The following is a 27,393-nucleotide window of genomic DNA, read 5'->3' as shown; positions in this document are numbered from 1 at the left end:
CAGGGCCTTTTCTGTGGTGGCCCCCACTCTGTGGAACTCCCTCCCTAGGGAACTCCGTCATGCCCCCTCTTTAATGAGCTTCCGTCGTACATTAAAAACGTAGTTGTTCAGGCAGGCATTTGGGGTGGGTTAGGGTATTTTAGAAAATGTTTTTATTGTAGAATTTTATTGTTTTAAACTGTTTTATTGTATGTTGTACATCGCCCAGAGTGGCTGGGTGACCAGCCAGATGGGCGATTAATAAATTTAATAATAAATAAATAAAATAAATTAGACTCTTATTGCAGGTTTGGGGCAGGGGAGTTAGACTTGTGTTACGAGTCTCCAACAACCCTTCAGTGCTCTCTGTTGCTTTTACTTCCCCACTGCAAACTGGGATCAGAGTAGTATGCAAGAACCATACAGGCTAGTTCACTGTCATACTGAAGAAAGGTAACGAGCAGGGTACCGCAGGGCTCAGTCCTGGGCCCAGTGCTCTTCAACATTTTTATCAATGACTTGGAGGAGGAGGTGCAGGGAATGTTGATCAGATTTGCAGATGACACAAAATTGGGCGGGATAGCTAATACTTTGGAAGACAGAAACATAATTCAAAGTGATCTGGATAGACTGGAGCGCCGGGCAGAAAACAACAGAATGAAATTTAATAGGGATCAATGCCAAGGTCTGCATTTAGGAAAAAGAAACCAAACGCACAGTTACAAGATGGGGGATACATGGCTCAACAAGACTACAAGCGAGAAGGATCTTGGAATTGTTGTAGATCACAAGCTGAATATGAGCAAACAAGGTGATGTGGCTGCAAAAAAGGCCAATGCTCTTTTGGGCTGCATTAGTAGAAGCATAGCTTCCAAATCCCGGGAAGTACTAGTTCCCCTCTACTCAGCACTGGTTAGGCCTCACCTGGAGTACTGTGTCCAGTTCTGGGCACCATATTTTAAGAAGGATGCAGACAAACTGGAGAGGGTTCAGAGGAGGGCAACAAAGATGTTCAGGGGACTGGAAACAAAGCTCTACGAAGAGAGACTGAAAGAACTGGGCATGTTTAGCCTTGAGAAGAGAAGACTGAGGGGAGATATGATAGCACTCTTCAAGTACTTGAAAGGTTGTCACAGAGAGGAAGGCCAGGATCTCTTCTCCATCATCCCAGAGTGCAGGGCATAGAATAATGAGTTCAAGGTACAGGAAGCCAGATTCTGGCTGAACATCAGGAAAAACGTCCTGACAGAGCAATACGACAATGGAACCAATTACCTGGGGAGGAGGTTGGGCTCTCCCACATTGGAGGCGTTCAAACCGAGGCTGGACAGCCATCTGTCAGGGATGCTCTGACTTGGATTCCCGCATTGAGCAGGGGGTTGGACTCGATGGCCTGGTAGGCCCCTTCAAACCCTACTATTCTATGATTCTATACCTCTGTTACAGGTTGGAGGGCTGTGCTGAGAGACAGAGTAGCTTAGAGCAGCCCTGCAATGTAGTCCTTTCTTAATATTGTAGGACAGAGGTGGGGCCGAATTTGCTATTCTGCTTTGCAAGGGCCTGCACTGCCTGACTTTGGAATAAACGGCAACTTGTCAAAAGAGGGAATTGAAACTGCTAAACTTCTAAGAGAATATCTGTCCCACCTAGGCTGTGGACTGTGGGAACTGAACCACCTCCACTTCTGTGTCCACAACCTTAAAGATGATTACTTTACTTCCAAGCATGCAGGAAAGAGTGGAGAAAACCTCTTCCTCCAAAAATGTTTTTGCTCTTTTAGCCACCACTGTGAAGGGGGCATTGAAGCCTAATTAAGGCCTGCTAAATAATCTTTTGAATGTGCAGTTCATAGCTTCATTCTGTTAGAATCAGGGTGTTTAAAATGATGCATTTGCCCACCTTTTAAAATACCCAAGCTACCAGACTATTTTAGCTTTAGGGTGCAATCTTATGCATGTTCAGAGAGAAAAATGTCCTACAACTCCCATCATTCATTCCCCAGCCAGCTAGGGAACGATGGGAGTTCGAAGACTTTTTAAAATCTCTAAATGTGTATAGGATTGCACCCGAAGTAGGCTGACCATACGTACCGTTTCAAATGGGACAATACTGTTTTTTTTTCATATTTCCCGACCGTCTCCTCGTTTTAATATAAATGTCAATTTTGTCCCGTTTTTAATTTTTTGTAAAACACCGAACGCGTTTATCATAAGGCTCTACTCTAATCAATGCGTGCAGTAAAACTACTAGTGTGAGGAAAGAGGAAGTTCTGTTTCCTTCATCTAGCCAGGGCCAGGCGTCTTGAGCTGGCGACGATCCGGCTTGTCTGCAGTGGCGGGAATTCGAGAGGCGTCGCTAAGCCCCATTCAGCGTGTGGGAGCCAGGAGGGTGACTCTTGCTGTTATTTCTACCATCATTCCGCCCATAGAGATTCTTTCTGCTCTGCATTCAGTTTGATTCAGACTTTTCAGAGTCATATTTCAGTTCAACAGGCTGTTGATAAGGTGTTGAAGGACCGAAATTTGCTGCGTAAGATTACTTCATTAGAGAAATTTTCATGGCACGCTTGTGGTGAAATACAGTCCTCTCTATGTCTACCTAAATTTTTGTATGAGTTCTGTCTCTGAAGAATAATTGTTAGCTCAATATGTTCATGTAATAAAACTTTTGTTATCATCTTACTTTTTCATGAATACAGAATATTACATAAGCCCGTCCCGTTTTTGTCATCCCAATATCCCGTTTTTGTCTCAAGGAAGTATGGTCAGCCTAACCCTAAAGGAGCAATCCTATCTGGGTCGACAGTCGCCTCCGAGCCTGGGGTGACCACCTATCCAGTGCAGGGCGGGAGGAGTGGTGAGGGGCAGATTTCCTCACTCCCCCTGCCCAGCTTTCGCAGCTAGACAGCCGATTTTGGCTGTCTAGGTGTGGGACTTTGGAGTGCAGGAAGCGGCAGCCGGACAACACATAGGATGTGTCATACCGGCATTCCTGACTTCCCTGCCCCGGCACGCCCCCAGGAACGCCCCGTTTTTGCCACTCCGTACTCCTCTTCCAAGCGTGGGGCCATTCTGCGCAGGAGGGCGTGGAGGCTGGTTCTCAGGGAACTGGCCTATCCTATGGCCGTCTTAGCTGCTGACTAGCGGCCATAGGATTGCGTCCTAAAGCTCTCACTGCCAGTAATTAAGCCCTAGGAGAGGCGTGTCAACCTTTTGGAATGAGGGGAAATTGCCCATCAGCATCATCATGGTTTATTTGCATCCCACTTTTCTCTCTCTAAACGGAAGCCCAAAGTGGCTAACAACATCATACACAATACAACAATATCAAACACAATATGAAAAGACAACAGTATGAAAAACTAACAATAAAATTACTACAATAAACCTATAAACAATTTATGGAGCAATCCTATCGGGACAGGCAGCTGCATCTGAACTTGGAGGCAACAGCTTATCCGACGCAGGGTGGGCAGAGCACAGAGGGGATCTTCTCCATGCTCCAGCCGCCCTGCATTTGTGGCTAGATGGCCGATTTCAGGGACTTTGGAGAGGGGGCAGGGGGAGGCTGGACAATGCAGAGCAAGCGTCGTACCGGCACTTCCATGCTCCCTGACCCCAGGAACACCCCCTTTTGCTCCACCCCGCACTGCTCTTCCAAGCCTAGAGCCCAGGGATGATTTGCGTTGCCTACGAGGCGGCAGGGGCGGGGCGGGGGCTTTCCAGGAACCGACCTAGGAGCGCGGACACCAAGGTCAGTTCCTGGAAACCGAACAATCCTATGGCCATCTAGCCACTGTCTAGCGGCCATAGGATTGCGCCCTAAGTCAATTCAGGACATCAGGTCAGTTAATAAATATAGAATGCATAAATACATTCAACAAGGGGATAATACAACACAACCCACATGTTATAGATATGAAAAGCTGAGAGCAGGATACAAGGAGCAATACCCAATGTATTATGGTCAGCTGATACACAGAATAAAGGGTGACCCAGTGGTTGGTATGGTTGGCCTTTGGCTGGCAAGACAAAGTCCACCAGCTGACCCTGGGCCACTCACTGCCCGAGCTGAGCCTACCTCAGAGGGCTGGCATGAGGATCAAGTGGGGTAAGGTACACACCCATCCATTGCACCCTGAGCTCTGTGGAGCAAGGCGGCGGGATACAAATGCACAGCTTGCCATGTCTCATGCCGGGCACACTCTGCTGAACAGCTCAGAACAGATTGTGTGACCGTCGTGCTGCTTCTTGACAGACACATCTGTAAGGGAAAGAACAGATGCCGTCACGTCCTTTAAAATGGCGCAGGGAAGTCCCTGCCAGAAAAGCGATGTACTCCTTTATCTATAAAAGTGATACATTTGTATTCACAAGCTAAAGGAACGACTGCATCAATAAGGCAAGACATTTCTACCACCCGAGGACCCAGCCAGAACTCATGTTGTTTCAAGCATGGTTTATGTTGAGCTTAAAGGAGCCGCACAAACTGCAGCTTAGGCTGCAATCCTATACCCACTTACCTGGGACTAAGCCCCATTACACGCAATGGTACTTGCTTCTGAGAAGACCTATGTAGGACTGCACTGTTAAAGAGCTTAATTATGACCAGGGAGACCCAGGTTCAAATCCCCACTCAGACGCTTGGGCCAGCCACTCACACCCTCCCTCTCCGGCTTACCTACCTCGCAGGGTTGTTGCAAGGATAAAACAGGGTGTTCTTGGCCTGCAGCTCCCAGCATCCCTCACCGCGGGTTCCGCTGGCGGGGGCTGATGGGCGCCGTGGGCCAAAACGTCTGGAGGGCCACCCGTCGCCCACTCCTCCCTTTCCGCGTGTCCCGGGGGCGGGAGAGGGAGCCTTGGCTGGGAGGGCGCCACTCCAGGGCAGCCGGCCGGGGCCCCTGCCCCGAGGAGGCCGGGCAGCCCGGCGGGCCCCATGGGGCGGGGGCGGCCCGGCCTCTCTCCCCCCCGAGCGGCGGCGGCGGCCGGTCCTCCGCCGCCGCTGTTCCCGGCGCAGCCTGCAGGCGGCAGCGCAGCGCGCGCCCGGCTGTCGTCCGCGGGCTGCCGGTGGCCGCCCCGCCGCCCCGCCCCGCCCCGCCCCGCCCGCGCCCAGCTCGGCCCTCCGCCGCCCGGCCCGCGCCCGCCTCGCAGCCCGGCCGCCGGGAGGAGGGGATGCGATGACCACGTCCGCCCTGCAGGTACCGTCCCTCCGCGCCGGGGCCGGGGCGCCAGGCCCGGCGGGGCGGGCCCGGGGCCCCTCGGCACCCGGGCCCGACCCTGGCCCGCGCCCGCTCTCGAGCGCGCTCCGCCGCGCAAGCCCCGCCCGCGCTCGCCTCCGGCCCTCGGCGGGCGCGCCTGGCAGCCCGGCCGGGCTTTCCCGCGCCTGTCGCCGGCGAGGCGGGGCGAGGCGAGGCGGCGCTGCGGCGCGGAGGCCAGGGCCGGTCCCCCGGCCCCGCCGCCGCCCTCGGTGCCGGCCTCTCTGACCCGCTGGGCCCCGGCCGCCGGGGAAAGAGCCACGGCCCGGCTCTCGCCCGGCCCGGCGTCGCTCTGCGCCTGCTTGGCCCGGGGCGCGCCAGGCACGGCCCGCCCGGTGCTCGGCCTGCAAGCCTGCGCGCTGGCTGGCGCGAGGCGCGAGGGGAGCTCCGGCCACCGCCTCTGGAAGGCCGCAAGTTGCCGCCCCGGCGTCCCTCTGGTGAGGGCGGGCTCGGGCCCAGGGGACCCCGCCCGCTCCTGTTCTCGCGCTGCCGCGGAGCTAGCTTGGGACCTTGCTCGCGTTTATATACTGCCTTATCTGCTATAAAGCCAGCCAGGCGCTCTACAACAGTTTGAAACAGTGAGACCTCAACAGTAAAAACAAGAGCACTGGAAAGAGCGAAACCTTCAGACAGCTACTTAATTTAAAGGGCGACACTACAAAGTTGCGTCTTCACACCCTTTCTTGGGCCTGTGAGTCATGTGTGCTCAGCCTAGCATACCTCATAGGGTTGTTGTGAGGATAGGATGTCTGCCCTGAGCTCCTTAAAGGGAAGGGTCGGCTCAAAATGTAATAATTAATTAATTAATAGACAGACAGACAGACAGACAGATCAGGCAAAGAGTGGTTAAGTCCAGAAAGAAGGGGAATAGAGCACCAAGGAATAGCTTAATCAGGATCAAGCGATCTGGAGTTGGTGTTTTGGGAAAGTGGGAGGAAAGGCGCCACTTTTTAGCCCCTTACGTGCACAAGATCCCACTTCAGGTTAATGAACTCCCACTCTCTGGAATATCTTAAATTTGGCAATTGTGTACCTGTGTGTGAGTGTTTTGTTGCACACCCTGAGCCAGTGGGATTGTGTGAGCAAAAGGAAATGTAAACACCCCCCCCCAAATACTCCAGATCACTAGATGTGGAATCAGTTGCTCCTCTACCCCCTTTTGAGCCCCACCCCACCCTGTTCTTTTTGTACTCCCATTCGGGGAGGTGGCTCTCTGTTCTCCCTATACTGGTTTAATATTTGTTTATTATTTATTTTAGAACATTTATATACCACTTCCCATCTTAAAAATTGATGGTTGGGAAAAGCCTGGGTAAACAAGTACATTTTAAATAATTGCTGCAAGCACATGATCGCCAGTGCCTGACATGTTGTAGAGGGGAGGTCATTTCAATGAATGGATTCATGAGTGGATTCACATTCGGTTGAATGGTTGTGTGGGAGTGGGTGGGCATTATTTCAGATTAACACATGGGTGTGACACTGTGTACAGGGGTTAACACAGATTGGGATTCCCCACAACATGCAAATGGACATATTGGAAGAATTAGGAAGAAGAGGGAAATGCCCTTTTATTGCTTTTTATATGACTGTACCCGAAAGGGTGGTGTCCGTGGGTAAAGTCCACATGAAGATGTGCTGGTGCCTCATCCCAGGGCAAGGCAGCATGAAACCAAAGGTGCTTTGGGACTGGAGCTTGGTGGAGGAATAGTACTGTGAAAGATGTCTGCCATATTCTGTAGGAAAATGGTTTTTAGTTCTGAGGGGGTTTTGTCATGGCAACAGCCCTGTGAGTAGTTCCCTATCTGCTATTTTACAGATGTATGAACGGAGGATGAGAACGGGCTCACCTGGGTAGGGATCTGAACCTGGGCTGCCTCAGGCATTAAGGAGATGTAGAGTGATACTTTGGGGGCTGTCCATTGGTGACTTCTGTGAAAATTGGACTTTGCTGGGCTGGAAAATCCCAGACTTCTTGGCTTTTGGAATATATTTGGCCCTGAGCGTTGCTGGGCTCTAGGTTGCCTGCAGGTGCTTCTGGGTGTGGCCCTATTTTCCATTGGTGGGCCTCTGGCTGTCCTGTTCTACAGGGAAGGGGCTGGTGCAAAGATCTTTCCTGGCTTCTTCCTAAAGGACCCAGGGGGAGCAAACAGGATTTTGAGGGCACTCTAGCAAGACTGGGAGAGGCGCTCGACTGTGTGACTCGTCGCCTGCCTGTGACGCTGGGCTGGGCTGGGCTCAGCACCCTCTTTGGTTACCTGGAGAAGGCTGCACTTTTGTTCATCCTATGGCAGTGATAAGGCTCTGCAGATGATGGTGTACTACAGCTCCCATCATCCCTGGCCATTGGCCATGCTGACTGGGACTGATGGGAATTGAACTCCAACAGCATCTGGAGGGCAAGAGGTCACCCTCTCCTGCTTGGTAGCCTCCCCATAGACCTGCAGAGACCTTTGGGAGCGGGGGCAGCCGGCTCCGAAGCCGCACGCAAGCCTCTCTTGCACTGCTTCAGGGCCTGGGTGCGCACAGCTCCAAGCAGCCCACAGGGCGTCTCCTGTGGGTGAGAGCCTCGTGCCCCACGCCCAGCCTGTCCAGTGCCCCTTGCAAAGTGGCAGTGCACCCCTGAAGCCCCGGCACCGTGCTCTCCCTTTGCTCTGCGACAGGTGTGAGTCTTTCAGCTGCTTAGGTGTTGCCATTCCGTGCACAAACTCGCTTGGGGAGCAGCGGGACTGATCCAAAAGCAGCGGCATGCTGGGCCAGTATGCCCCACCTGACCTGCTCAGCTTTGGGTCTCCCCAAAGCATCTAGCAGAAGGGATGGTGCCTGCCAGGAGGCCACCAGCTGGCAAGAATCTTTCCCTTTGTTGTGGAACTGGCACTGCTCTGCTTGTGCAGTTTCCCACCATTTCTCCTCCTCAGTCAGAGTCCTCCCTGAAGGCCCAGTCCTCCAACTCCATCCCCCACAGGAGCTTGCCTTCTGTGGTGATACCGGTTGCAGCAGTGGTCAGCAGCTTGTGCGGCCCGCAGAGAGGGCCTGCTCATTGGACCCTGTGCTGCCGGAACAGAGAGCGTGAGTGGGAGACAGCACAGGCCTCCGATTTCCAGGAGTGGCCCTTCCCCAGGACCTCCCACTGTGGTCACGGAGATGGGCCTTTAGTCTTGGGTACACCTTTCCCTCTTGCGTCCTGACCGCTCTACAGGAAATATTTCAAGTTCTGGGGGGCTGCCACCACGCTTCTCGTTCCCTGGGCAGCCTGGCACATTGGATTTTTCGAGCTGTGAGCCCCGCTGTTCTGCCATGAAACTTGAGCCAGGCATTTTCTTTCCAGAAAGCCATTGATTTGGTCACCAAAGCCACCGAGGAGGATAAAGCAAAGAACTATGACGAGGCCCTGCGGCTCTACCAGCATGCAGTGGAGTACTTCTTGCATGCCATCAAGTGTGAGTCTGGCGGGGGGGCTTTGGGGGCAGGCTGCTGTGCCCAGCCGGGATCCATTCTGGCGGCTTCACAAGGGCCTTGCTCAGAGCGGTCCCCTCCTTTGTGAGACTGGCAAAGGCAGCCTCCCAGGTTTGCAGCCTCCCAGTGACTCTCTGGGTTTTAAATTGATTTAAAATGATTTGTAGGCCACATTTAAGGGTAGAACTCCTTAAATTCTAAGTGAATTTAAATTAAATTCACTTGCTCTGTGGCTGCAGCCCAGGGTGGGGTGATGGCAACAGGAGATGGCAGGCACAGTGATACAGGGGAAGGAACAAGAAGACTTTTTCTCCCTCTGTTTATTAAAACTAGAGCGCAGGGATGACCCCAAAGGTTGGCAGTCGCTGGGGGGCAACAGTAGGAGAGGACAGTTTTGCCTTGAGGCTCTGCTTAGGGGCTTCCCGGGGGCACCTGGCTGGCCACTGCTGGCAACAGGATATTGGAATAAATGGACCTTTTCCTGGTGTGACCCGGCAGGGCTGTGCTTACGTTCTTTAGGTGCTCAGGGGACTTTCACCATTCTCTGCTGTTTGCAGTGGTTGCCAGCAGCTGGCCACACCATGAGCAATGCACGCCTGGGGCAAACGAGATTCTCCAAACGGGCTTCCCCCCCACCCGACTTTGAAAAGTGATGCCCCGGGGGGGTCTGGGTGAGGTGGGGCTGGGCAGTCCAGTGTCTCTTCCTCTGCTGGCTTGAGAGGAGCTCCTCCTAATCCGCCTCTGTTGCTCTTTCAGACGATGGTCACAGCGACAAGGGCAAGGAAAGCATCCGGGCGAAGTGCGCACAGTACCTGGACCGGGCCGAGAAGCTGAAGGACTATTTGCGGAACAAGGATAAGCAGAGCAAGAAGCCCGTCAAGGAAGCCCAGAATGACAGCAAGGGGTATGGGGCAGAGGGCTGTACCTGCAGAGGGGGAGCCATGCGCACCCTTCTCCATAGCTGAGGCAGGAGTGGGGGGTCACGGAAGCAGTCCTAGCTCAGCCTGGCTTCCTTGTCTTGGTTCTTTCTTGGCCTTAAAGACGGAGCCTGTGTCTCTGCACAAGTGCAGAGAAATTCCTAGCCTGTAAGGCTGAGGCAAGTGGTCAGGACACCTGTGGACTCCGCTTGCAGAACTCTCTGGAGCTGGGCTTGGGGGGGGGGCGAGCTTCAGTGCCCTGCCTTGACTCCTGGAGATGCCAGGGTTTGGACCCCAGACACGTATAAGCAACAGTCTACATCATTTACATAGGGCTCAGCACTTGGTATTTTGTGCGTTTAAAAAGTGACAGACCTTACACTACAAAACCAAATCCGTTCTAGTCAGCAGAATAAGGCGGTGGGGAGGGGTCAGATCATCAGCACCAAGAGGAAAATCTTTTCCAGCATCAAACTCCAAATATTCATCGCTTCACCCCAACAACCTTGCTTGGGTGATCTAGAGCCGTTCTCTGCTCTATGAACATCCTGCTTGTCCCATGCCCTCCTTGTGCAGTACTTCTGGCTGGGCTGCAGGTGGCCCTGACGTGGCATGGTCCTGTGCAGGGGGCCGTTCTGTGGCTGCATGCACAAGTGGGAGGCATCCCTCCCTCCCTGCGCGCTGCGGAACTCCAGGAGGAAGTTCTGCCTTGCCGTTCTCCACCCACACCAGCGTGTGAATAAGAGCTGGCGGGAGCCCCTCTCCAACCGGTCTCAGGCCGGTGAGGAAGGCTGCTCCTGGCTGCCTTGGCGCGGCTGACCCGTGTCGTCTGGCACCTTCCTCCACAGGAGCGACAGTGACAGTGAGGGCGACAACCCGGAGAAGAAGAAATTGCAAGAGCAGCTGATGGGTGAGCTGCCCTGAGCCCATGGCTCATCCCCGAAGCCACGCATGACTCTCTGGTGGCAGGCTTGCTGTGCCGGGAGGCTCCTGGGCTCCCCGTTTGGGCGGCCTGGGCGGGTGGGGTCAAGCGGCCCCTGCTGAGCAGCCGGCTCTCTCCCTGCAGGCGCCATTGTGATGGAGAAGCCCAACGTGCGGTGGAATGACGTGGCTGGCCTGGAGGGGGCCAAGGAGGCCCTCAAGGAGGCCGTCATCCTGCCCATCAAGTTCCCCCACCTGTTCACAGGTGAGTCTCCTGGTGCCGCCCTGGGTGCACCCTGGGCTTGCTGTGAAGGGCGGGTGAGGCCATCTCCTCTTTCTTTGTGCCAGGGAAGCGCACTCCGTGGCGGGGGATCCTCCTCTTCGGCCCTCCTGGGACTGGGAAATCCTACCTGGCCAAAGCCGTCGCCACCGAGGCCAGCAACTCCACCTTCTTCTCCATCTCCTCTTCGGACCTGATGTCGAAGTGGCTGGGTGAGAGTGAAAAGTGAGTGGGGCAGGGAATCCACCTTCCTCTGGCGCGACGAGGGGCTTGGCTGGGGGCGGGGCGGGCGCCCCCCTCATTGGTCGGCGTGGGGCAGGAGCGCGGTAAGGGCGGCCCGCAAGCCGCTCGTGGCGACCTGCCAGGCCCCCTGCTACCACCAGGGCAATTGTGCTGCCCATCCCTGGCTGCTCTTATCACCAGTCAGAGACGGGCACGGAGCTGCCTTGCCAGTGCTGGCAAGGGGAACCCCGTCCATTGTCTCTGATGAGAGACTGGAGGCCAGCGGCAGTTGCTCATCCCAGCAGTCCCAATGCAGAGGTGTGTGTGTGGGGGGGGGAGGGTTGTGGGTAGTCCCTGGACCCACTGGCAGGACGGGATTTGGCCCACAGGGCCAAAAAGCTTGTGCACCCCTGGTGTAGGAGGAGAGAGGTGGGTACCAGAACTGTGCAAACCAGGTCTCCGTGGGAGGCTTTAGATGGGTCACACTTCACTATCATCACTGGGATGCCGACCCAGTTTGCAGATCCGCTTCCATGGCCTCTGCTGTATGCCTGCTGGAAATGGTCCTGAGCCTTTGGCTCTGCCTCTCCCTTAGGTTGGTGAAGAACCTCTTTGAGCTGGCCAGGCAGCATAAGCCTTCCATCATCTTCATCGACGAGGTGGACTCCTTGTGTGGCTCCCGCAACGAGAATGAGAGCGAGGCAGCCCGCAGGATCAAAACAGAATTCCTGGTGCAGATGCAGGGTGGGTAGCTGAGAGTGGCAGGAGAGGAGGAGGCCTTGCCAGTACCGCTCCGTCGTGACCAGTGGGCAGGGCAGCCGGCGGCTTCCCTGCCCTGCCTGCTGCTCCCCTAGACTTGAACAGTCAGGCGGTAGGGCTGGCGGGGGGCTCCATCTTCTCCCTGCTCCAGACGGAATGGTGATTGGAGCTTTTCCGTCTTGACAGGTGTCGGGAATAACAATGACGGCACGCTGGTCTTGGGTGCCACAAACATCCCCTGGGTGCTGGATGCGGCCATAAGGCGAAGGTGGGTGATAAGGGAGGCGATGCTGGCTTTGGCGCGGTCAGCCGTGTGCTCCAGCTGCACAGCTGGGGAGTCTTGCTGGACCTCCTCTCTGGCCTCGAAACAGCAAGGGCTCTCCGTCTCTGTCCAGGTCCTCTGGCTGAAGGGACATTCCTTTTTCTTTGGTTTAAAACCTTTCTACCTCGCTTGTTGGTTGTACGTTCTGCAGTGGCTTACAACATAGTCAACACTGACAATGAAAACAGTAAAGCAAGACACAAATCCAGAATAACAATGAAACCTTTTAACAAGGTTTTGTTTAAAAAATGTGTTTGTACTTTTTAGATCCTTGTACTGCTACTATTCTTTGGCTTTGGTTTTATCCTGCAGCTGTTTTAATCTGTGTTAGATTTTATATTTATTTTGTTATATTTATGTATTCTCTCATTTTAACCTTTGAGACCTGCCGAGAGGGCTTCAGCTTTTGAGCAGTATAGAAGTGCAGTAAGCACATAAAATAAAAACCAAAGGTTTGAAAGAGCAGTAAAAAATCAGGTTGAAGGGCCTGGAGGGGTGGAGGTGGGCAGGGCGGAGGGTAGAAAGGGCTGTTCCCTGTTGCCACCCATCCCTCCTGAGGAGGTGCAGCGTCTTAATGGGTGCAGGGAGAAAGCAGACACCTTCTGCCCAGCTCCTTCGGGCGCTGGAGACTGACTGTGGCCCATGCCTGCCTTTGCGCCTAGGTTTGAGAAGCGCATCTACATCCCTCTTCCCGAGGAGCTGGCCCGGGCCCAGATGTTTAAGCTGCACCTGGGCAACACGCCACACAGCCTGTCGGAAGCCAATGTCCATGAGCTGGCCCAGAGGACGGACGGCTACTCAGGCGCCGACATCAGCATCATTGTGCGCGATGCCCTCATGCAGCCAGTGCGCAAAGTGCAGTCTGCCACGCACTTCAAAAAGGTGAGGGCTGCGCCCCCTGCCAGCCCTGTTCCAGGAAGGGTGGGAGCTTCCCTGGACTTGGCCCCTCCACCAGGTCCTCTGCGGCAGGCAAACCCGCAGAAGTCTGTTTCCTCGGGGGCCACACCTACCTCCCGCAACTCCGTCAGGAGGGGCGGCTTTTAGCTGTGCTGGAGGAGTGGGTTCTGCCTTTGCTCGTGTGCTCTGCATCTGTCTTTGCTAAATCCGCACCTGGCCTGTGTTTATTTTAGATGGCCGCCTGCTCTTTGTTTTGGGAAGCTGCAAGGGGCTGCCGGGCGCTGCTCAGCTTTAATGATACTTGTGTCCCCAGACCAGTCCCCTGTGGCAGCACCTGGCCCCAAGAAATAGCTTCTTGGAAGAATTAAGGGGAACCTCCTTGGTCAGGCAGGGGACATGTGGCTTCCCAGTTGCTGCAGATTAGTAACGGGGGGGGGGGGGGGCGGGGATGCATTTCCTTCCTGTCGCTTCCGGATGGGCCAGCGTATTTCTGGGGGGACTGGAAGCCCCATCCCTGTCCTTCACCCGATTTAGCCTTCCTCCCAGGCCCTAAGGGGCTAGAGCCCAGCCCCCAGGGACTCCTCCCCACCAGTGCAACGCCACTGTCTGTCTTGCAGGTCCGTGGCCCATCCCGCACCAGCCCCAGCGTGGTGGTGGATGACCTGCTGACCCCGTGTTCGCCAGGCGACCCTGGGGCTATTGAAATGACCTGGATGGAGGTGCCTGGGGACAAGCTTCTGGAGCCCATTGTCTGCATGGTGAGAGGGAGCCCCGTCCGTCCAAATGCCTCCTTCCTGCCCTCACCCCCTCCTCAGAGTCGCAGCGCAGAAATCCACAGCGCAAACGTGCACTGGTCCCACTCTTCCAAGTGGGCAAGATGCCTGGGCAGCAGAGGGAAGGAGCCAGGGCAAGGCGAGACTGTACATGCTGGCTGGGGACGATGGGAGTGGTAGTCAACACATCTGGAGGGCAGCAGGTTGGGGAAGGCTGCTGTATGCAGCACAGCCTTCAGCGCTGCCAGGCCGCTATAGCTCTGGAAGCCCCACTCCCACTCCGGGGTTGGGGCATTTACGGGAGTCCCGAGACCCGTTTCGTGTGGCCAACAGCTGTGCACCGTGGCTGAGCCTCCCCCTTCTGTCTCTGCAGTCGGACATGCTGCGCTCGCTGGCCACCACTCGTCCCACTGTCAACGCAGAGGACCTCCTGAAGGTGAAGAAGTTCACGGAAGACTTTGGCCAAGAGGGTTAATGCTACGCCCATGGGAGCAGTGGTGACGGGGGGCAACCGGGGGCACATTGCTGCGGCCATGTGCATTGGAGGCCCTTTGTGCTGACGGAACTGTGCTAAGCAGAGGATCACATCTGGCTTCGTACTCTGGCTCTGCTTGGGCCACCCATTTGGCTGGGGAATGGAGGAAGGACCACCATGGCTACGCTGGATGACGGCAACAAAGGGGACTCTGGCCAGCCCAGCCCGCTTTTCCCACCAGGACATCCCTGCCTTCATGGTTGCTCTTTTTTTTTAATTACTGCTGCTTGGTTTTGTGTTTATACAAATAAAAACAATGACACCTCCACGATACCCCAGCCCTTCTCCTAAGGCCTCATCTGGCTTGTGTGGAAACGGCGCACCGTGCTCGCTGCCTCTTGCCCCAAAGAAATGGCTGGACGGGCTCCCCCAAAGCTGCTGCTCACTTCTCGGAACCTGAACGGCTACAACTCCAGACTTGAGCTGAACTTTGAGGAAATAGCCTCTCTCCTGCTCCACCAAACTTGCAGGAAGCTCTTTCAGGGAGAGAAGCACTCCGGCCTCCCAGCAAGGCTCGTGAGTGCTCCGCTCCCTTCCCTCCTGCTGCCAAGGCCCAGGAAACCAGGCTGAGTGCTGGCCTCTTGCAGGTCTCCCCTTTCCAGCCTCGCCCCCAAACATGCCCTGCCTGGCTGCGTGTGCATGTTGCAGAAGGGCCAGAGATCACGAGGGGGCTGCTACTGCAAGCCCCAGCTGCCCCCCCCCCCCCCAAGTGCTGCAGCTGCTCCTGCCTGTCTTGGCTCCCCCTAGAAGGAAGGCGGGCTTTGCTGTGCCACGGGTGGAGTGATGCAGCCCAGCTCTGGTGCCTGTGGACAGGAAGCTTGTCAGGGCCGAGAGAGACAGGCGCATGATCCCGAGGCGGTGGGGACAGGCCTCTCCCCGGCTTTGCTGCTGCAGCTAGCGGAAAGATCTGCCCGCCCTCTCCGTGGCTCCCAAACCTGGTCAAAGGTGCTTTGCTGGAGCCTCCCTCTTGTTTTGAAATCCACACACAGCAGGGCCAGAAGAGGGGCTGGCCCATGGGATCCATCAGTTCCACCAGATGGCTTTTTGTGCTGCGAAGGGACAGGCCGGGGGCTGCTCACACAGCTGCCTTGGTCTTGCTGAGGCGCTTGCTTCTCTTCCGGCACTTCCCGGGTCGAGTGCTGACTTGCAGTTTTGCGACAAATCCACCTCTCTCTGGCCCTAGAGCTGCTATCCTGCGCTTGGGCCTTGTCTTAGTACTACTGAGGAAGGCTGGGGTGGTGGTGGTTTTGGCCTCTGGACAGTGTATGACCAACTCTCAAGAGCCTCTAGCTGGCAAGGGAGTGGGAGATTGCCAGTTCACCTGCCCACCCGTTCTTAGCACATGTAGATAATTTTGAGTTGATTCCTGTTTGGAGAGGGGACAGTCTGTGAAAGAATAAAGTGTTGAAACTGAGGGTTTGAAACCATTTGCTTTCTTATATAATTGACTTCCTCATGAGTCATATATAATCTTGTGATTTATTTCATCAAAGGAATGGGAGCCGAGCCAATGAATGCCTTGTGCCTTGGCCAAAAGAAAGTGTGCGGGGGGGGGCACTTTACAGTTTCACTTGGGGGTGGGGGGCCTTTCATTACTTCTGCTAATCCAGCCCAGGAAACGAGGCCAAGTACTGGCCTGCTGCGTGCTCTCCCTACACTGGAAAAGGGGTCCCAGCACCTCCAGGCAGGGAGCGTTAAGGACAGAAGCCAGCAAACGCGCAAGTTCAGCGTAGGTCGGAGCGGGGCTTCTCGAGAGCTGGAGCTGCCGAAGCCGTGGAATACAGCCGCCTCACCTGCTGCCCACCTCCACTCAGCAGCAGGGCCAGGCATTCCCGGAGAGGAGATTGTTCCTGCCATATCAACGTAAGCTGTAATAAAGATTGATTCAGTACCTTGGAGGACCCGCTGCTGCCTCTGAAAGGCGCCTCTGAATGGCCAGTTACGCAGCCACTGCTCTGTCATTTCTCTTTGTTCAACATACGGGTTGGCTGCCTTTAGGGGCGCGGCCACCCCTTGCTTTTCCTGCTTGTGCCTCATCTCTTCTAGGACCTGTACCAGGGCGGGGGGCCGTATTTGCCCTCCTCCAAGCTCCAGGTCCCAGGACTAGGCCAGGCCGTCTTCCCGCCTTGGGTCACGCTGTGCAGTGGGCACGAGAGGCGCTGCAGAGGCCCGCGCAGTGGTTCGAGGATGCTGGGATGACTCGGTCAGCAGGTGCTGCTTTGCTGGTGCTCCCAAACTCTTGTCCCCTCAAGGGCATTCGGGGTTTGCTGGCGTAGCTGCACCTGTGTCACTGCTGCTTGAGGACACGTGGAGGCAAGAATGCTGCATCCAGCACGAGTCACACCCACCCTCGCCCCACAGAAAGCAGCAGCACATAAAAAGTCTTGTCTCTCTGCAACTGGCCCTTTCACAGGCCTGGACAGATTTAGACGCCACAGGCAGAGGAAAGGCACCCTCCTCCCCCCAAGGGCTCACTCATACACCTCAGCCCACTGCACGTTCGCAAAAGTCTTGCTCTCCATCTTATCAATGCACAGCACTCCCTGCAGGTGGTCCATCTCATGCTGGACGATGCGGGCCGCCCAGCCACTCGCCTGCCAGGTCGTCGGCTGCCCGGTTTCATCCAGGCCTGTGGGAAGAAGAGCAGCTCCAATGAGAAAGGCAACTCCTGGCTCCTGTGGACCCTTGCTCGCATTAGGATAGGGCTGGGTGTAACGTAACTTGCCCCCCCCCCCCCCCAGGCCAGTGCAGGGGGAGGCCCTGGGAAGTAGCTTCCTGGGTCGAATGCTTAAATGACAAATGGGTGGGGCAGAGAATATGTGCCTGGCCCTTTGCTGGGAGTTGTTAAGACCCGCTGCAGCCCCTTCTTGTTGTTGTTCAGTCGTTCAGTCGTGTCCGACTCTTCGTGACCCCATGGACCGTAGCACGCCAGGCCTTCCTGTCCTGCGCTCTCTCCCGGAGCGTGCTCAAGTTCATATTCAGCAGCCCCTTACATGCTGCCAAAAATAACAGGAGAGATTTTGTAAAGATACCACAGCAGGCAAGTGGAGATAAGCGGGAGAAACGGCCACTGCCTTGTGTGAGAAAGCTCTCCTCGGTTACCTTCTGCAGCCACTTCCCCCACAGCCCTGAACATTTTCCCTTGCTACAGCACGCACCAGTGGTCACACCACATGCCCGAAAAGCGGCCCAGGCCTCTTGCCCCAATGTCTTCTCCTGTCCCAATGGACACCTCTCTATTCTCTTGACCAGCTCAAAGGGAGCAGGGAGCAGGAGGCTGGGAGCACGTTTGGAGAAATCTGGTGTGCGCCCGACCCCTTTCCCAGCTGCACCCACGCAACGCAACAGTGCCCGGCGCAGCCAAGACGCCCTTTCTCCTGCCCCCGACACAGGCACTGGCAACACCCCTTCCGGCGACAGAGCCAGGAGTGACCCCCCCGCCGCTCTGGGCAGGCCCCTCCCGGACTCGGCGCTGCCGCCCCCCAACCGAGGCATGAGCCGCTGGCTCAGGCCCCAAGGGCAGCCCACCTGAGACCTGCACAGCCCGGAGTCTGGCAACACAGGCAGAGAAGCCGCTGCTGATGCTCTGGCGGCCCTCGGGGAAGGAGACCAGCTGGGAGTCGAGCACCCTCACGGCCGGGTTCACGAAGACGCGCAGGGCGAAGGGGGCCATCTGCGGGCCTGGCGGACGCCGGGGGGTGCTCCTCACACAGCCCCGCGGGGTACTCGGCCACGAACCCCTGGAGGGGCACGCCCACTTGGGCGCGCTCAGGGCCACGCACTTCTGCCTCCTCATCACGCGCACCAGCGCCCGGATGAGGGCCTGCGCCTCGCCGCCGGCGACCCGCTCGGGCTCCACCGGGGCAGCCGGGCGCGCAGAATCGGGCCCCCCACTCGGCAGACGTGGCCGCAGGGCGGGCAGGCGGGGCGGCTTCAGGACCCTGCCAGGAGGTGCGCGGCTTCGCCGGCAGGGAGGAGGCGGCGCGGCCGCCGGCCCGGGCCCCCGAGGGGCAGGCCGCGGGCGCCCGCCCGCCCGGCCGCGCTCGGGCACGCGCCGCGCCGCGCGCAGGCCAGGCCCGGCCTCCGCCGAGGGAGCGCCACGGCCGCCTCGGCCGCCCGGGCCCTGCCCGCAGGCGAGGGGCGCGGAGATCAGCGAGCGCCTGCCCCGCCGCTCGGGCCTGCGCGGGCGCGCCGCGGCGGCTGGGCCCGGGGCCGGCAAGGGCCGCCGCTGGCACGCGGGGCAGGAGGCCGCGCCGGCGGGGCGGCCAGGCAGGCTGCGCCGCTCCCGCGCGGAGGGGGAGGCCGCGCGTCCGGAGGCTCCCGCTGCGGCCGGCGCGAGCGCGCCGCGGGACCCCGCCGGACCCCCGGCAGCCCTGCGCGGCGCGGGCGAGCGGCTGGCCAGCAGCGCCGGCGCGGCGCGGGGCGGGGCGCCCTGGGGCGCCGCCGCCCGCCCTCCGCGCGGGCCGGCTGCGGGGAGCGGAAGGCGGCGACTCCGGGGCTGCTGCTCTGGGGCGGGCGGGACTGGCGATTCGCCCCGGAAGAGCGGCGCCCCCGCTTGCCCGCCGGAGGGGCCCGGCCCGCGCCTCACCGGGTCCCGCGCGCAGGCTGCCGCTGCCGCTGCCGCCGCCGCCCCGGGGCCGGACGCAGCACGCGCCGCGCGGGGAAGCGGAAGTGCCCGCGGAGGCCGGGCAGCGCGCATTCCCGCGGCTCCGCCCCGCTGCGAGGGCAGGAAAGGCGGCGCCCCCCGCCGCTTCCGGCCCTGCTGCCGCGGACAGACCCCCCCGCCCCGGGGCTGGGCTTCCAGCGCCGTGCGAGCACGAGGTTCTGCATCTGCACAGCAGCCTCTGCCCCCTCCCGACCAAAGTTGGGCGGGACAGCGAATACCCTGGGAGACAGAAACAAAATTCAAAGTGGGCTGGAGCGCTGGGCAGAAAACAACAGAATGACATTGAATAGGGAGAAATGCCAAGCTCTGCACCTCGGAAAAAGAAACCAAATGCACAGTTACGAGATGGGGGATGCGTGGCTCAACAACACGACAAGCGAGGAGGATCTGGGAATTGTTGTCGATCACAAGCTGAATATGAGCCAACAATGTGATGCAGCTGCAAAAAAGGCCAATGCTCTTTTGGGCTGCATTGATAGAAGCATAGCTTCCAAATCCCTTCTGCTCAGAACTGGTTAGGCCTCATCTGGAGTACTGTGTCCCAGTTCTGGGCACCACACTTTAAGAAGGATGCAGACAAGCTGGAGAGGGTTCAGAGGAGGGCAACAAAGATGATCAAAGGACTGGAAACAAAGCCCTATGAAGAGAGACTGAAAGAACTGGGCATGTTTAGCCCTGAGAAGACTGAGGGGAGATAGGATAGCACTCTTCAAGTCCTTGAAAGGTTGTCACAGAGAGGAAGGCTAGGATCTCTTCTCGATCATCCCAGAGTGCAGGACACGGAAGAATGGGCTCAAGTGACAGGAAGCCAGATTCCGGCTGAACAACAGGAAAAAATTCCTGACTGTTAAGAGCAATACGACAATGGAACCAATGACCTGGGGAGGTGGTGGGCTCTCCCACACTGGAGGCATCCAAAATGAAGATGGACAGCCATTTGTCAGGGATGCTCTGACTTGGATTCCTGCATTGAGCAGGGGGTTGGACTCGATGGCCTTGTAGGCCCCTTCCAACCCTACTATTCTATGATTCTGTGATTCTACACTGAATGGAGAGGAGGCTAATGGAGAGGAGGCTAATGGTGGCTCCCCACGCCCGCCAATTCCAGACGTGCCCATGGCCCAACCTTTTCTCCCCCTCCATCAATTTTGCTTATCATTCCTCCAGAATGTATTTTCAGGATCACTCAAGGCTTGCTCACTATTTTCTGACAGCGCACCTTACCTTAATGATGGTCCTAGCTTATTATTATTATTATTGATTTAATTTATTTATTAGACACCTTTCTCAAAGGCAGACTCAAGGCATTTTACAACAAGGTTAAAACATACCCCACATGTAAGGTGTCCTACAACAGGGATTAAAACAGACAAAAAATTTAAAACAATTTAAATATCTTATTGCGACTGGTGATTTTTTTACTTCTTTTCTAAGCAAGTGGAGACAAACCAAGACGTACAACCTCCTCCCCAGTCCCCCTTCTCGGACTTCCACCCTGGCCTCCTTGGCTAGCCTGGCCCAGCAGACACAGCTCGCTGTGGCACAAGCTCAGGCAGTTCCCCCCTCCCACACCCAAAGGGGCTAGTGGGATGCACTGTGCTTTAAGGCGCAACCAGAACAGCAGCCAGCAAGCTGGGCATAGCGAAGCAGATGCTTGCCCCTGGCCAGAAGCATCAAGGAAAGTGCTTTGCTCAAGAAGGGACTTTTCACTGCAACTGAGGTCACCATGCAATTTAGGAGAGGAAGGGCAAGATGATACGGGGGTATCCTCGGCGAAGGGAAAGACACCGAGGAGGCTGCCACAGTGCCTAAACAAGCATCGGGAGGGAGGACAGATGGGCTGGCTCCTCTCACAGTATTGCCCAATGAGGTACAAAGGAGCAAAACAAAACGGTCACATTTATTCAGACCCTGCTCCACCTTCACCAATGTTCCTTTTCCCCGTCGACACCAGCTTCCAGTCAGAGCAATGCAAGCCCAACCCCGTCCTGTCCTTGCAGAAACAGAAGCACAGGAACAGGAGCCAAGTGGTGCACCTGCCCGTGGCTAGCAGTGCACACACACAAATGCTCCTTGCTCCAGCTAGGCCTGCCAAGTGCCAGACACCCCAGAAAAGAGCCACATTTCAGACAGAACTATTCCGTGTTTGGTGGCGCACTGAGCTGCAACGCATCCCCAGACACTGCAGTGCTGTACTCTTCTGCTTCTGAAACAGGGGCTGAGATGTTGGGCGATGCTTCCTGCTCAGAATTAGGGAGCTCCGAGTCCAATTCATCTGCTGGGCTTTCTTGGGATGGCCCTTTCTCCTCAGCTGGGGGGAAAACAGTCTCTTTCTCGGGCAGGACTGAGGCAAAGAGCTCCTGGATTGCACATTCATCCACACTGCTAAGGCTCCCATATTTGTGGAGCTGAGTAGGGGGAACACCTAGCAGAAAGAGGGGAGACGATGCAAAAATTAGAAGCCAAAATCTTACATCAGCCTTAAACGAACAAGACTCAAGAGAAGATTCCTCAAATCCCAAAGCACAGCGAGAGGCCCTTGGACAGCAGAACACACCCTTCCACAGGTTTCACCCGCAGGCCACTCACAGAGCCCCAGAGAGGAACCGCGCTCGGCCCGAAGAGGTTGGGGATCAGCTACCAGGTGCCTCCTTCCCACACCTCCTGCTGAGGAAGCAAAGGCATCCCTACCCAGAGCCTGTGCAATTTGGGCTACAGGGAAGAGGAGCTGGAGGCAGCGGTTGAGGTAGGGCACCAAGTCTTCCAGAAATGCTGTGCAGAAGTGGATGAAAAGCTCTTGTTCTCGGCTGCTGAAAGCCAATGCCTCCGCCCGGTGGAAAGCCAGAATGGCCTTTGTCACCTGCAGAGAGAAGAGAAAGGCTGAATCCCTTGGCTTGCATATTCAGGACAGGACAGGGGCTGTGGCTCCAGCTGAGCATGGAACCACAGCCTGATCCAATGGACAATATGTGCCCAAAAAGTCAAACCCCAGCTAATCAGTCTGGGATGCGGACAGCAGCTGGATAGCAGGTGCCACAAGCTACCCAGGAGACAGCAGGAGAGGGAAGAAGCAAGCATGGAAGGATGTGGCTTGCCCTGTTGCCCAAAGGGCTGGAAAAATCCAAGCAGCCTGGCACTTAGACCTCTGCTGCTGGCCTCTGCCAATCTTATTCTGCCAAGTGGCAGTTGGAATGTTCTTCTCCAGTCCTGCTCCCAGTTTCTAAGAAGCACAGAGCCCACCTGGACAAGGGCCTTCTCCAGAGTAGCTGCCACCTCTGGAGCAAGAGCCACAGGACAGCAGAGACGCAAGTCATTGAAGGCTACCAGGACATCGTTGAGAAAGCAGGCGAGCGGTGGGAAGTCCAGGAGCACCATGGGGGGCTGCAGAGTGCCTGGCTGGGCAGAAGACACAGCCGCTGGGATTGTGCTGCCCAGGACAGCAGGTGCAGATATCAGAGTATAGGAGTTCATCTCCTCCTGGAATCTACGTACAGCTTCCTGCATGGCCTTCTCAAAGGTGAGCAGAGCCACCCGCTGGAAGAGAGGGGCGAGCTGCCCCCGGAAGTCCGCTCCTACACGGCTGAAGGAGAGGCCAAAGTACATGCACTGGCCCAGCAGAGAGTCCAGGCGGCTGCCCACACCTCGCTGCAAGTCACGCTCAAGCACCAGCAGGAACTGCGAGACCTTCTGCAGCACCCAGCCGTGGAAGATGGCGCTTTCATTGAGGGTGTCCTGCCCAGGAGGGGGCACCAGCGGCTCCTCGTCCGCAAAAATGGCACGATACTGTGTGACAATGTCAAACAGGTGCACACGGCAGGCCTCGATAGTCTTGGTGACATGCACGTAGGGGTCGTCGTTGGGGATGGCAGCCAGGATGGAGAGCAGCCAGATGTCACGTGCTTGCAGGAAAGTGATGCGCAGCTCGGCCTCAGTGAAGACATCCATGCAGCGCAGGTAGCCGATGACGCGCAAGCAGGCAGGCAGCTGGATGTTGGTGCGCAGTTGCTGGATCAGCTGGGTGAGCATGAGTTGTGTGGACTGGCGCACCTCTGCCACTATACCCTGGGAAGGAGAAGACAGACCAAATCAGGGCCTGTTACCCTCCCTCACGGGCACAGCACCTTGAAAATAGACTCCCGGGACCAGCAGGGATGGATGGACCGCCTTCAATACTGCACAGGCCACTTTATTGCTATGAGAAGCCCTAGGATTCATTGACATGACCACTTAGGGGAGGAGTTACATACAGCTCAGTGTCAGAGCACCTACCTTCTATGAAGAAGGGTCTTGGTTTGAGGTCTGGCACCATCTCCATTTGTTAGGGTCAGGCAAGAGGGGATGGAAAATATCTGACTAATACCAACAGCTTCCTATATATTTTCACAGCTACATTCTGGGGAGTTTTAACAAGGTGTAACTAAACTGGATTTAGGAGTCCAGAGAACACATTTTTGCTTAAGAACATAAGAAGTGCTTGCCTAGATCAGAACAAGTCTCGCCTAGTCTCAGCCATTTTTGCAAGAATCCCAGCAACCATCAGGTCCACCAGACATTGGCCAAAAGCCCATTGGTGAAATGTGGTCTAGCTACCCCTGCTATAAAGGTGACACTTAGGAGATCAATGGCCATATTCTGCTTTTGCTGCAGAGAAAGAAATAGACAGGATCATCCCTCCAACATGAACAACCACGCACCCTAACTGCCAAGAACAACAGAAGCACTTGCGCAATGAGAAGAACAGAGCCAGAAAGATTCTGGCACCTAACACAGGATTGCTCTTGGAACATGGGTCTCAGCTATCATGGAGCAGTCAACCCACCTGGAACAACCCAGAAGCCACCCCAGCTCCAGCTGTATAAGACAGGGCAGCTGAAAGAAAGGTAAGGAACTGCAGGATGCCCGTTATAGCTGCCTTTCTTGACCGAGCTTTAGGACAGCAGCCCAGACAGGTAGGAATCCTCCGTATGGCTTCCGGGCGCTCTGGAGATACCCCCCCCCCCCCGGAAAGCATGTTTGGGGGGGAAGGTGCACCTGGATGACAGGGATGGCGGCATGCTTCTTCTCCAGGCGGCGGACGTAGCACGCGAGCTCCAGGGCCTCCTCATAGTAGCTGTTGCGGACGCAGGTGTCCATCAGCTGGGGGATCTCCAGGACTTCCAGGATCTCTGTGTGGCGGTTCAGAGTCAGGTTGTTCATGCGGCGGCTCTGGGCTATCTGCTCGGCCTCACGCATGAAGCTCCTGGAAGGAAACGGGAGAGAGAGGAAGGCAGGTTAGCGAGCAATGCAGAGGGGCGCCACAGCCCCCGGGCGGGCGGGCAAGCCAGCCATCTGCGCCAGCGGATGCCACGATAAGCCCTGCGGCAGGGCGTTCCGCCAGTGAAGGGTGCGGCGAAAGACCTCCCTGGCCACGCGTCTTGCCCGCAAAGGGCGCCCCCGCGGAGCGCCGGCCGGGCTCCCCTTCCTCCTCCTCACCGGCAGGTCTCGGCGAAGGGCGGGAGGCGCCCCAGGAGGCGGTCGAGGCCCTGCTCGATGCCGCCGAAGCCCCGGCGCGTCTCGGCGGTGCACTCGGCCGAGCGGATGAAGGTCTTGTAGTGGGCGAAGGCCAGGGCCCGCGTCTGCGCCCCGAGGTGCGCCCGCTCCTCCGCCAGCCGCGCCGGCTCCCTGCGCAGCGCCTCCAGGCCTAGCCCCGACAGCGCCGCCAGGTAGGCCGGCAGCGCCGCCGCGCCCGCCGCGCCCGGCAGCAGCGGCGAGGGCGCCCCCCGGAACAGCCAGGCCAGCAGGCTCGCCTCCTCCAGGTCCGGCCCGCCGGCCCCCGCCGGCCCCGACGCCTCCGAGGCCGCCATCGGGCCTCGACGTGGACGAGGAAGTGATCGCTATGGCAACAGGGCCGCTCTGGCCGCGAGGCTCCGTGGCGACTGCGGGCGCCGCTCTGGCCTCCAGGGCGCGGGCTCTGTGGTTCCGCCGCGGCGGCGCTCTGCCCGAAGGCCCCTCGTGCTCTACCGTTGCCATAGAGGTCTGCGTAGGTGTGAGCATAGAGGGGCAGGGCCCGGTGTTCCGCTTCCGGCTACGCTCTGGCCCGACCACGCGGGCTTCGGCTGCTGTTCCGGCCGGCCGCTGCGATGCGGCCGCTCACGGAGGAGGAGACGCGCGCGCTCTTCGAGAAGCTGGCCCGATAGTGAGCGGCCGCGGCTCGCCCGCCCGCCCGCGTCCCCTGGCGGGACCCGCCGCCGCCCGGCGCGGGCCCGAGGCACCCCGAGGAGAGGCCCGGGCTGGCGCGGCGCCGGCACTTCTCGCCCGGGACGGCCGCTGCCGCCCCGCGGCGCCCGGCCCGCTTTGGCCGGCGCGGCAGGCTGCGCAGGAGCGCGGGGTGGGAGGGGCGCCCCCGCGGCGGGGTGTCGTTGGCGGCTGCCCCGGCGGGCGCCTGGGGCGGCTTGGTCTTGAGTGGGCGACGCAGGCGGTGCAGCTTTACCGGAGCCCTGCTCCTGGCGGAGCGGAACGCGGCCGGAAGCGGGTTGGCGGGATGGGGCCACGCAGCTGCCGGCACTCGGGCTGGAGGGGCCTTTGGCCACATCGTGCGGGGCTGGCCGTGCGGTTCTGAGGCCAGCTCTGTTCTTCCTTCCTGCAGCATCGGTGAGAACATCCAGCTCCTCGTCGACCGGCCCGATGGGGCCTACTGCTTCCGCCTGCACAAGGACCGCGTCTATTACCTCAGGTGAGGCAAGCCGCTACTGCCTCAGGGGACCTCCAGTTGTGGTACCCAGGCCCTCCAGAGCGCTGGCTGGGGATGATGGAAGCTGCAGTCCAACACATCTGGAGGGCCCTGGGTTGGGACAGCTTGGATGCGGCAACAGTTTAGTTATACTTTGCATGCAGCTTGGCTTCGGGGGCCCATCTCACCTGCTCCGGCTCTGGAAAAGTTTATCCATTCTGATGAGATACTTTTTGTGATGTTTGAGAACAGAATCCAAGACTTCCTTGTTTGGGTGGAAAGCCCTCCCCCCCACACACACACTCACTTGTATGAAGGCCCCCACACTTCTTCTCCATGTTATCATTGTGTGTGTGGGAGGGGGTGACATGTTGGGTTCCAGCGTATCTCCTCAGCATCCTCGATTTGGTTTGGGCACCTTAAAGCATCCATTGTCCTAGGAGGTTGCAGCACCTAAAACCCAGATACCAGAGTCTTCTCCTGTTCAGCAGGTTTTTCTGCTTCTCAGAGTGTGCTCAGCCATGGTACACTGTGAGTGGACCATGCTACAAACCAAGCAAGTCAGGCAAGGTTCAGAACAGCTCCTGTGGATCGCTTCAGAACTTTTGATGCTGGAGGGGCGGAGTCCCAGTGAGCTGCCTCTGCTTCTGTTTCTTAGCGAGAAGATCCTGAAGCTTGCTACAAACATTCCCCGGGAGAATCTGGTGTCACTGGGCACCTGCTTTGGAAAGTTTACTAAGACCCAGAAGTTCCGGCTGCATGTCACTGCCCTGGATTATCTCGCCCCCTATGCCAAGGTAAAGTAACTTTGATTCAAGGGATGTAAAGAAAATATGGAAGGGCTTGAGCCCAATGGGTGGTACAATAAATCCAACTCAAGAGGATTGAAAGGGAGTATCTCGTTTGAGCAAGTAACTTGTTCCTTAGCAGTTAGTTTGGTGGGTTGTTCTGGTTTCTCTCTTGCAGTACAAAGTGTGGGTGAAGCCTGGTGCAGAACAGTCTTTCCTCTATGGGAACCACGTACTGAAGTCTGGCCTGGGGCGCATCACAGAGAGCACTGCCCAGTACCAGGGAGTGGTGGTATATTCCATGGCTGACATCCCCCTGGTGAGTGATGGCTACTGGCTGGGTAGGGTATTGAACTTGGCTGTATTCTGAGATGACGTAACAAAAATGGTCTTAATGCCTCTCATGCTCTGTTTGACCCTTTCAGGGCTTTGGCGTGGCAGCCAAGTCCACCCAGGAGTGCCGAAAGGTGGACCCCATGGCGATTGTGGTGTTTCATCAAGCGGATATCGGGGAATACATACGGCATGAGGAGACACTGACTTAAATGCAAGGGCAACAAAGGCCCAAGAACTTTATCCCTAGATGGAAACCAAAGAAATTGTTCTGCACTTTCTGCCAACCTATTCCCCTTTCCATGCAAACAGTGGAAGGCCCAGCGTAGTAGGTTGTTTATGATGGAGAGAAGCTGCCAGCAAAATAGCCGTCTGTCATCTGATGGATAGACAACAGTGAGGCCTGTAGTTAGCTGTAAGTGAGCTAGAAAACATTGAGATGTAGCTGCAGGCCTGCTATTTTTGAAGACAGAAGTTGTAATCAACTCAGTAAAATGATCTGATTTTGTTCCTTTGACTGTCTTGTTTGTGGTGTGGTCAGGGCGCTGACGAGGACACACCCTTTTCTGTTTTCCCAGGGTG

General features: G+C 57.1%; 4 protein-coding genes across 6 annotated transcripts; 2 read left to right on the top strand and 2 right to left on the bottom strand.

Moving 5' to 3' along the window:
• Nucleotides 1–5,074: 5,074 nt before the first annotated feature.
• VPS4A (vacuolar protein sorting 4 homolog A) lies at nt 5,075–15,752 on the top strand. 2 transcript variants are annotated; one of them, XM_084812610.1, is made up of 11 exons: nt 5,075–5,176; nt 8,562–8,673; nt 9,446–9,593; nt 10,455–10,516; nt 10,673–10,792; nt 10,876–11,032; nt 11,625–11,773; nt 11,975–12,056; nt 12,773–12,992; nt 13,625–13,765; nt 14,154–15,752. In XM_084812610.1, exons 1-11 carry the CDS (start codon nt 5,156–5,158, stop codon nt 14,253–14,255), a joined length of 1,314 nt encoding a protein of 437 aa, XP_084668736.1. In that variant the 5' UTR covers nt 5,075–5,155; the 3' UTR covers nt 14,256–15,752. The 2 variants fall into 2 exon arrangements, with proteins under 2 accessions (XP_084668736.1, XP_084668735.1); XM_084812609.1 differs by lacking the exon at nt 14,154–15,752 and having other exon boundaries at nt 13,625–14,059.
• Nucleotides 14,511–19,112, bottom strand: PDF (peptide deformylase, mitochondrial). The gene is made up of 2 exons (XM_084812611.1): nt 17,844–19,112; nt 14,511–16,944 (listed from the first exon to the last, which is right to left on the bottom strand). The coding sequence occupies exons 1-2, from the start codon at nt 19,012–19,014 to the stop codon at nt 16,787–16,789; spliced, it is 1,329 nt and encodes a 442-aa protein (XP_084668737.1). The 5' UTR covers nt 19,015–19,112; the 3' UTR covers nt 14,511–16,786.
• A 1,122-nt stretch (nt 19,113–20,234) lies between these two features.
• On the bottom strand, nt 20,235–24,987 carry COG8 (component of oligomeric golgi complex 8). Its single transcript, XM_084812608.1, has 5 exons — nt 24,454–24,987; nt 24,013–24,220; nt 22,222–23,043; nt 21,673–21,841; nt 20,235–21,406 (listed from the first exon to the last, which is right to left on the bottom strand). The coding sequence occupies exons 1-5, from the start codon at nt 24,822–24,824 to the stop codon at nt 21,117–21,119; spliced, it is 1,860 nt and encodes a 619-aa protein (XP_084668734.1). The 5' UTR covers nt 24,825–24,987; the 3' UTR covers nt 20,235–21,116.
• On the top strand, nt 23,627–27,319 carry NIP7 (nucleolar pre-rRNA processing protein NIP7). 2 transcript variants are annotated; one of them, XM_084812613.1, is made up of 5 exons: nt 23,627–23,861; nt 25,607–25,693; nt 26,349–26,487; nt 26,657–26,797; nt 26,904–27,319. In XM_084812613.1, exons 1-5 carry the CDS (start codon nt 23,710–23,712, stop codon nt 27,021–27,023), a joined length of 639 nt encoding a protein of 212 aa, XP_084668739.1. In that variant the 5' UTR covers nt 23,627–23,709; the 3' UTR covers nt 27,024–27,319. The 2 variants fall into 2 exon arrangements, with proteins under 2 accessions (XP_084668739.1, XP_084668740.1); XM_084812614.1 differs by lacking the exon at nt 23,627–23,861 and adding an exon at nt 25,060–25,156.
• The last annotated feature ends 74 nt before the right edge of the window (nt 27,320–27,393 follow it).

This window comes from Heloderma suspectum, chromosome 8, assembly GCF_057233095.1.
Source record: "Heloderma suspectum isolate Gila_16-S chromosome 8, 16-S_ref, whole genome shotgun sequence".
NCBI lineage: Eukaryota > Metazoa > Chordata > Lepidosauria > Squamata > Helodermatidae > Heloderma > Heloderma suspectum.
The sequence above is the reverse complement of the archived record's forward strand: the minus strand, read 5'-3'. Positions and strand labels throughout refer to the sequence as shown.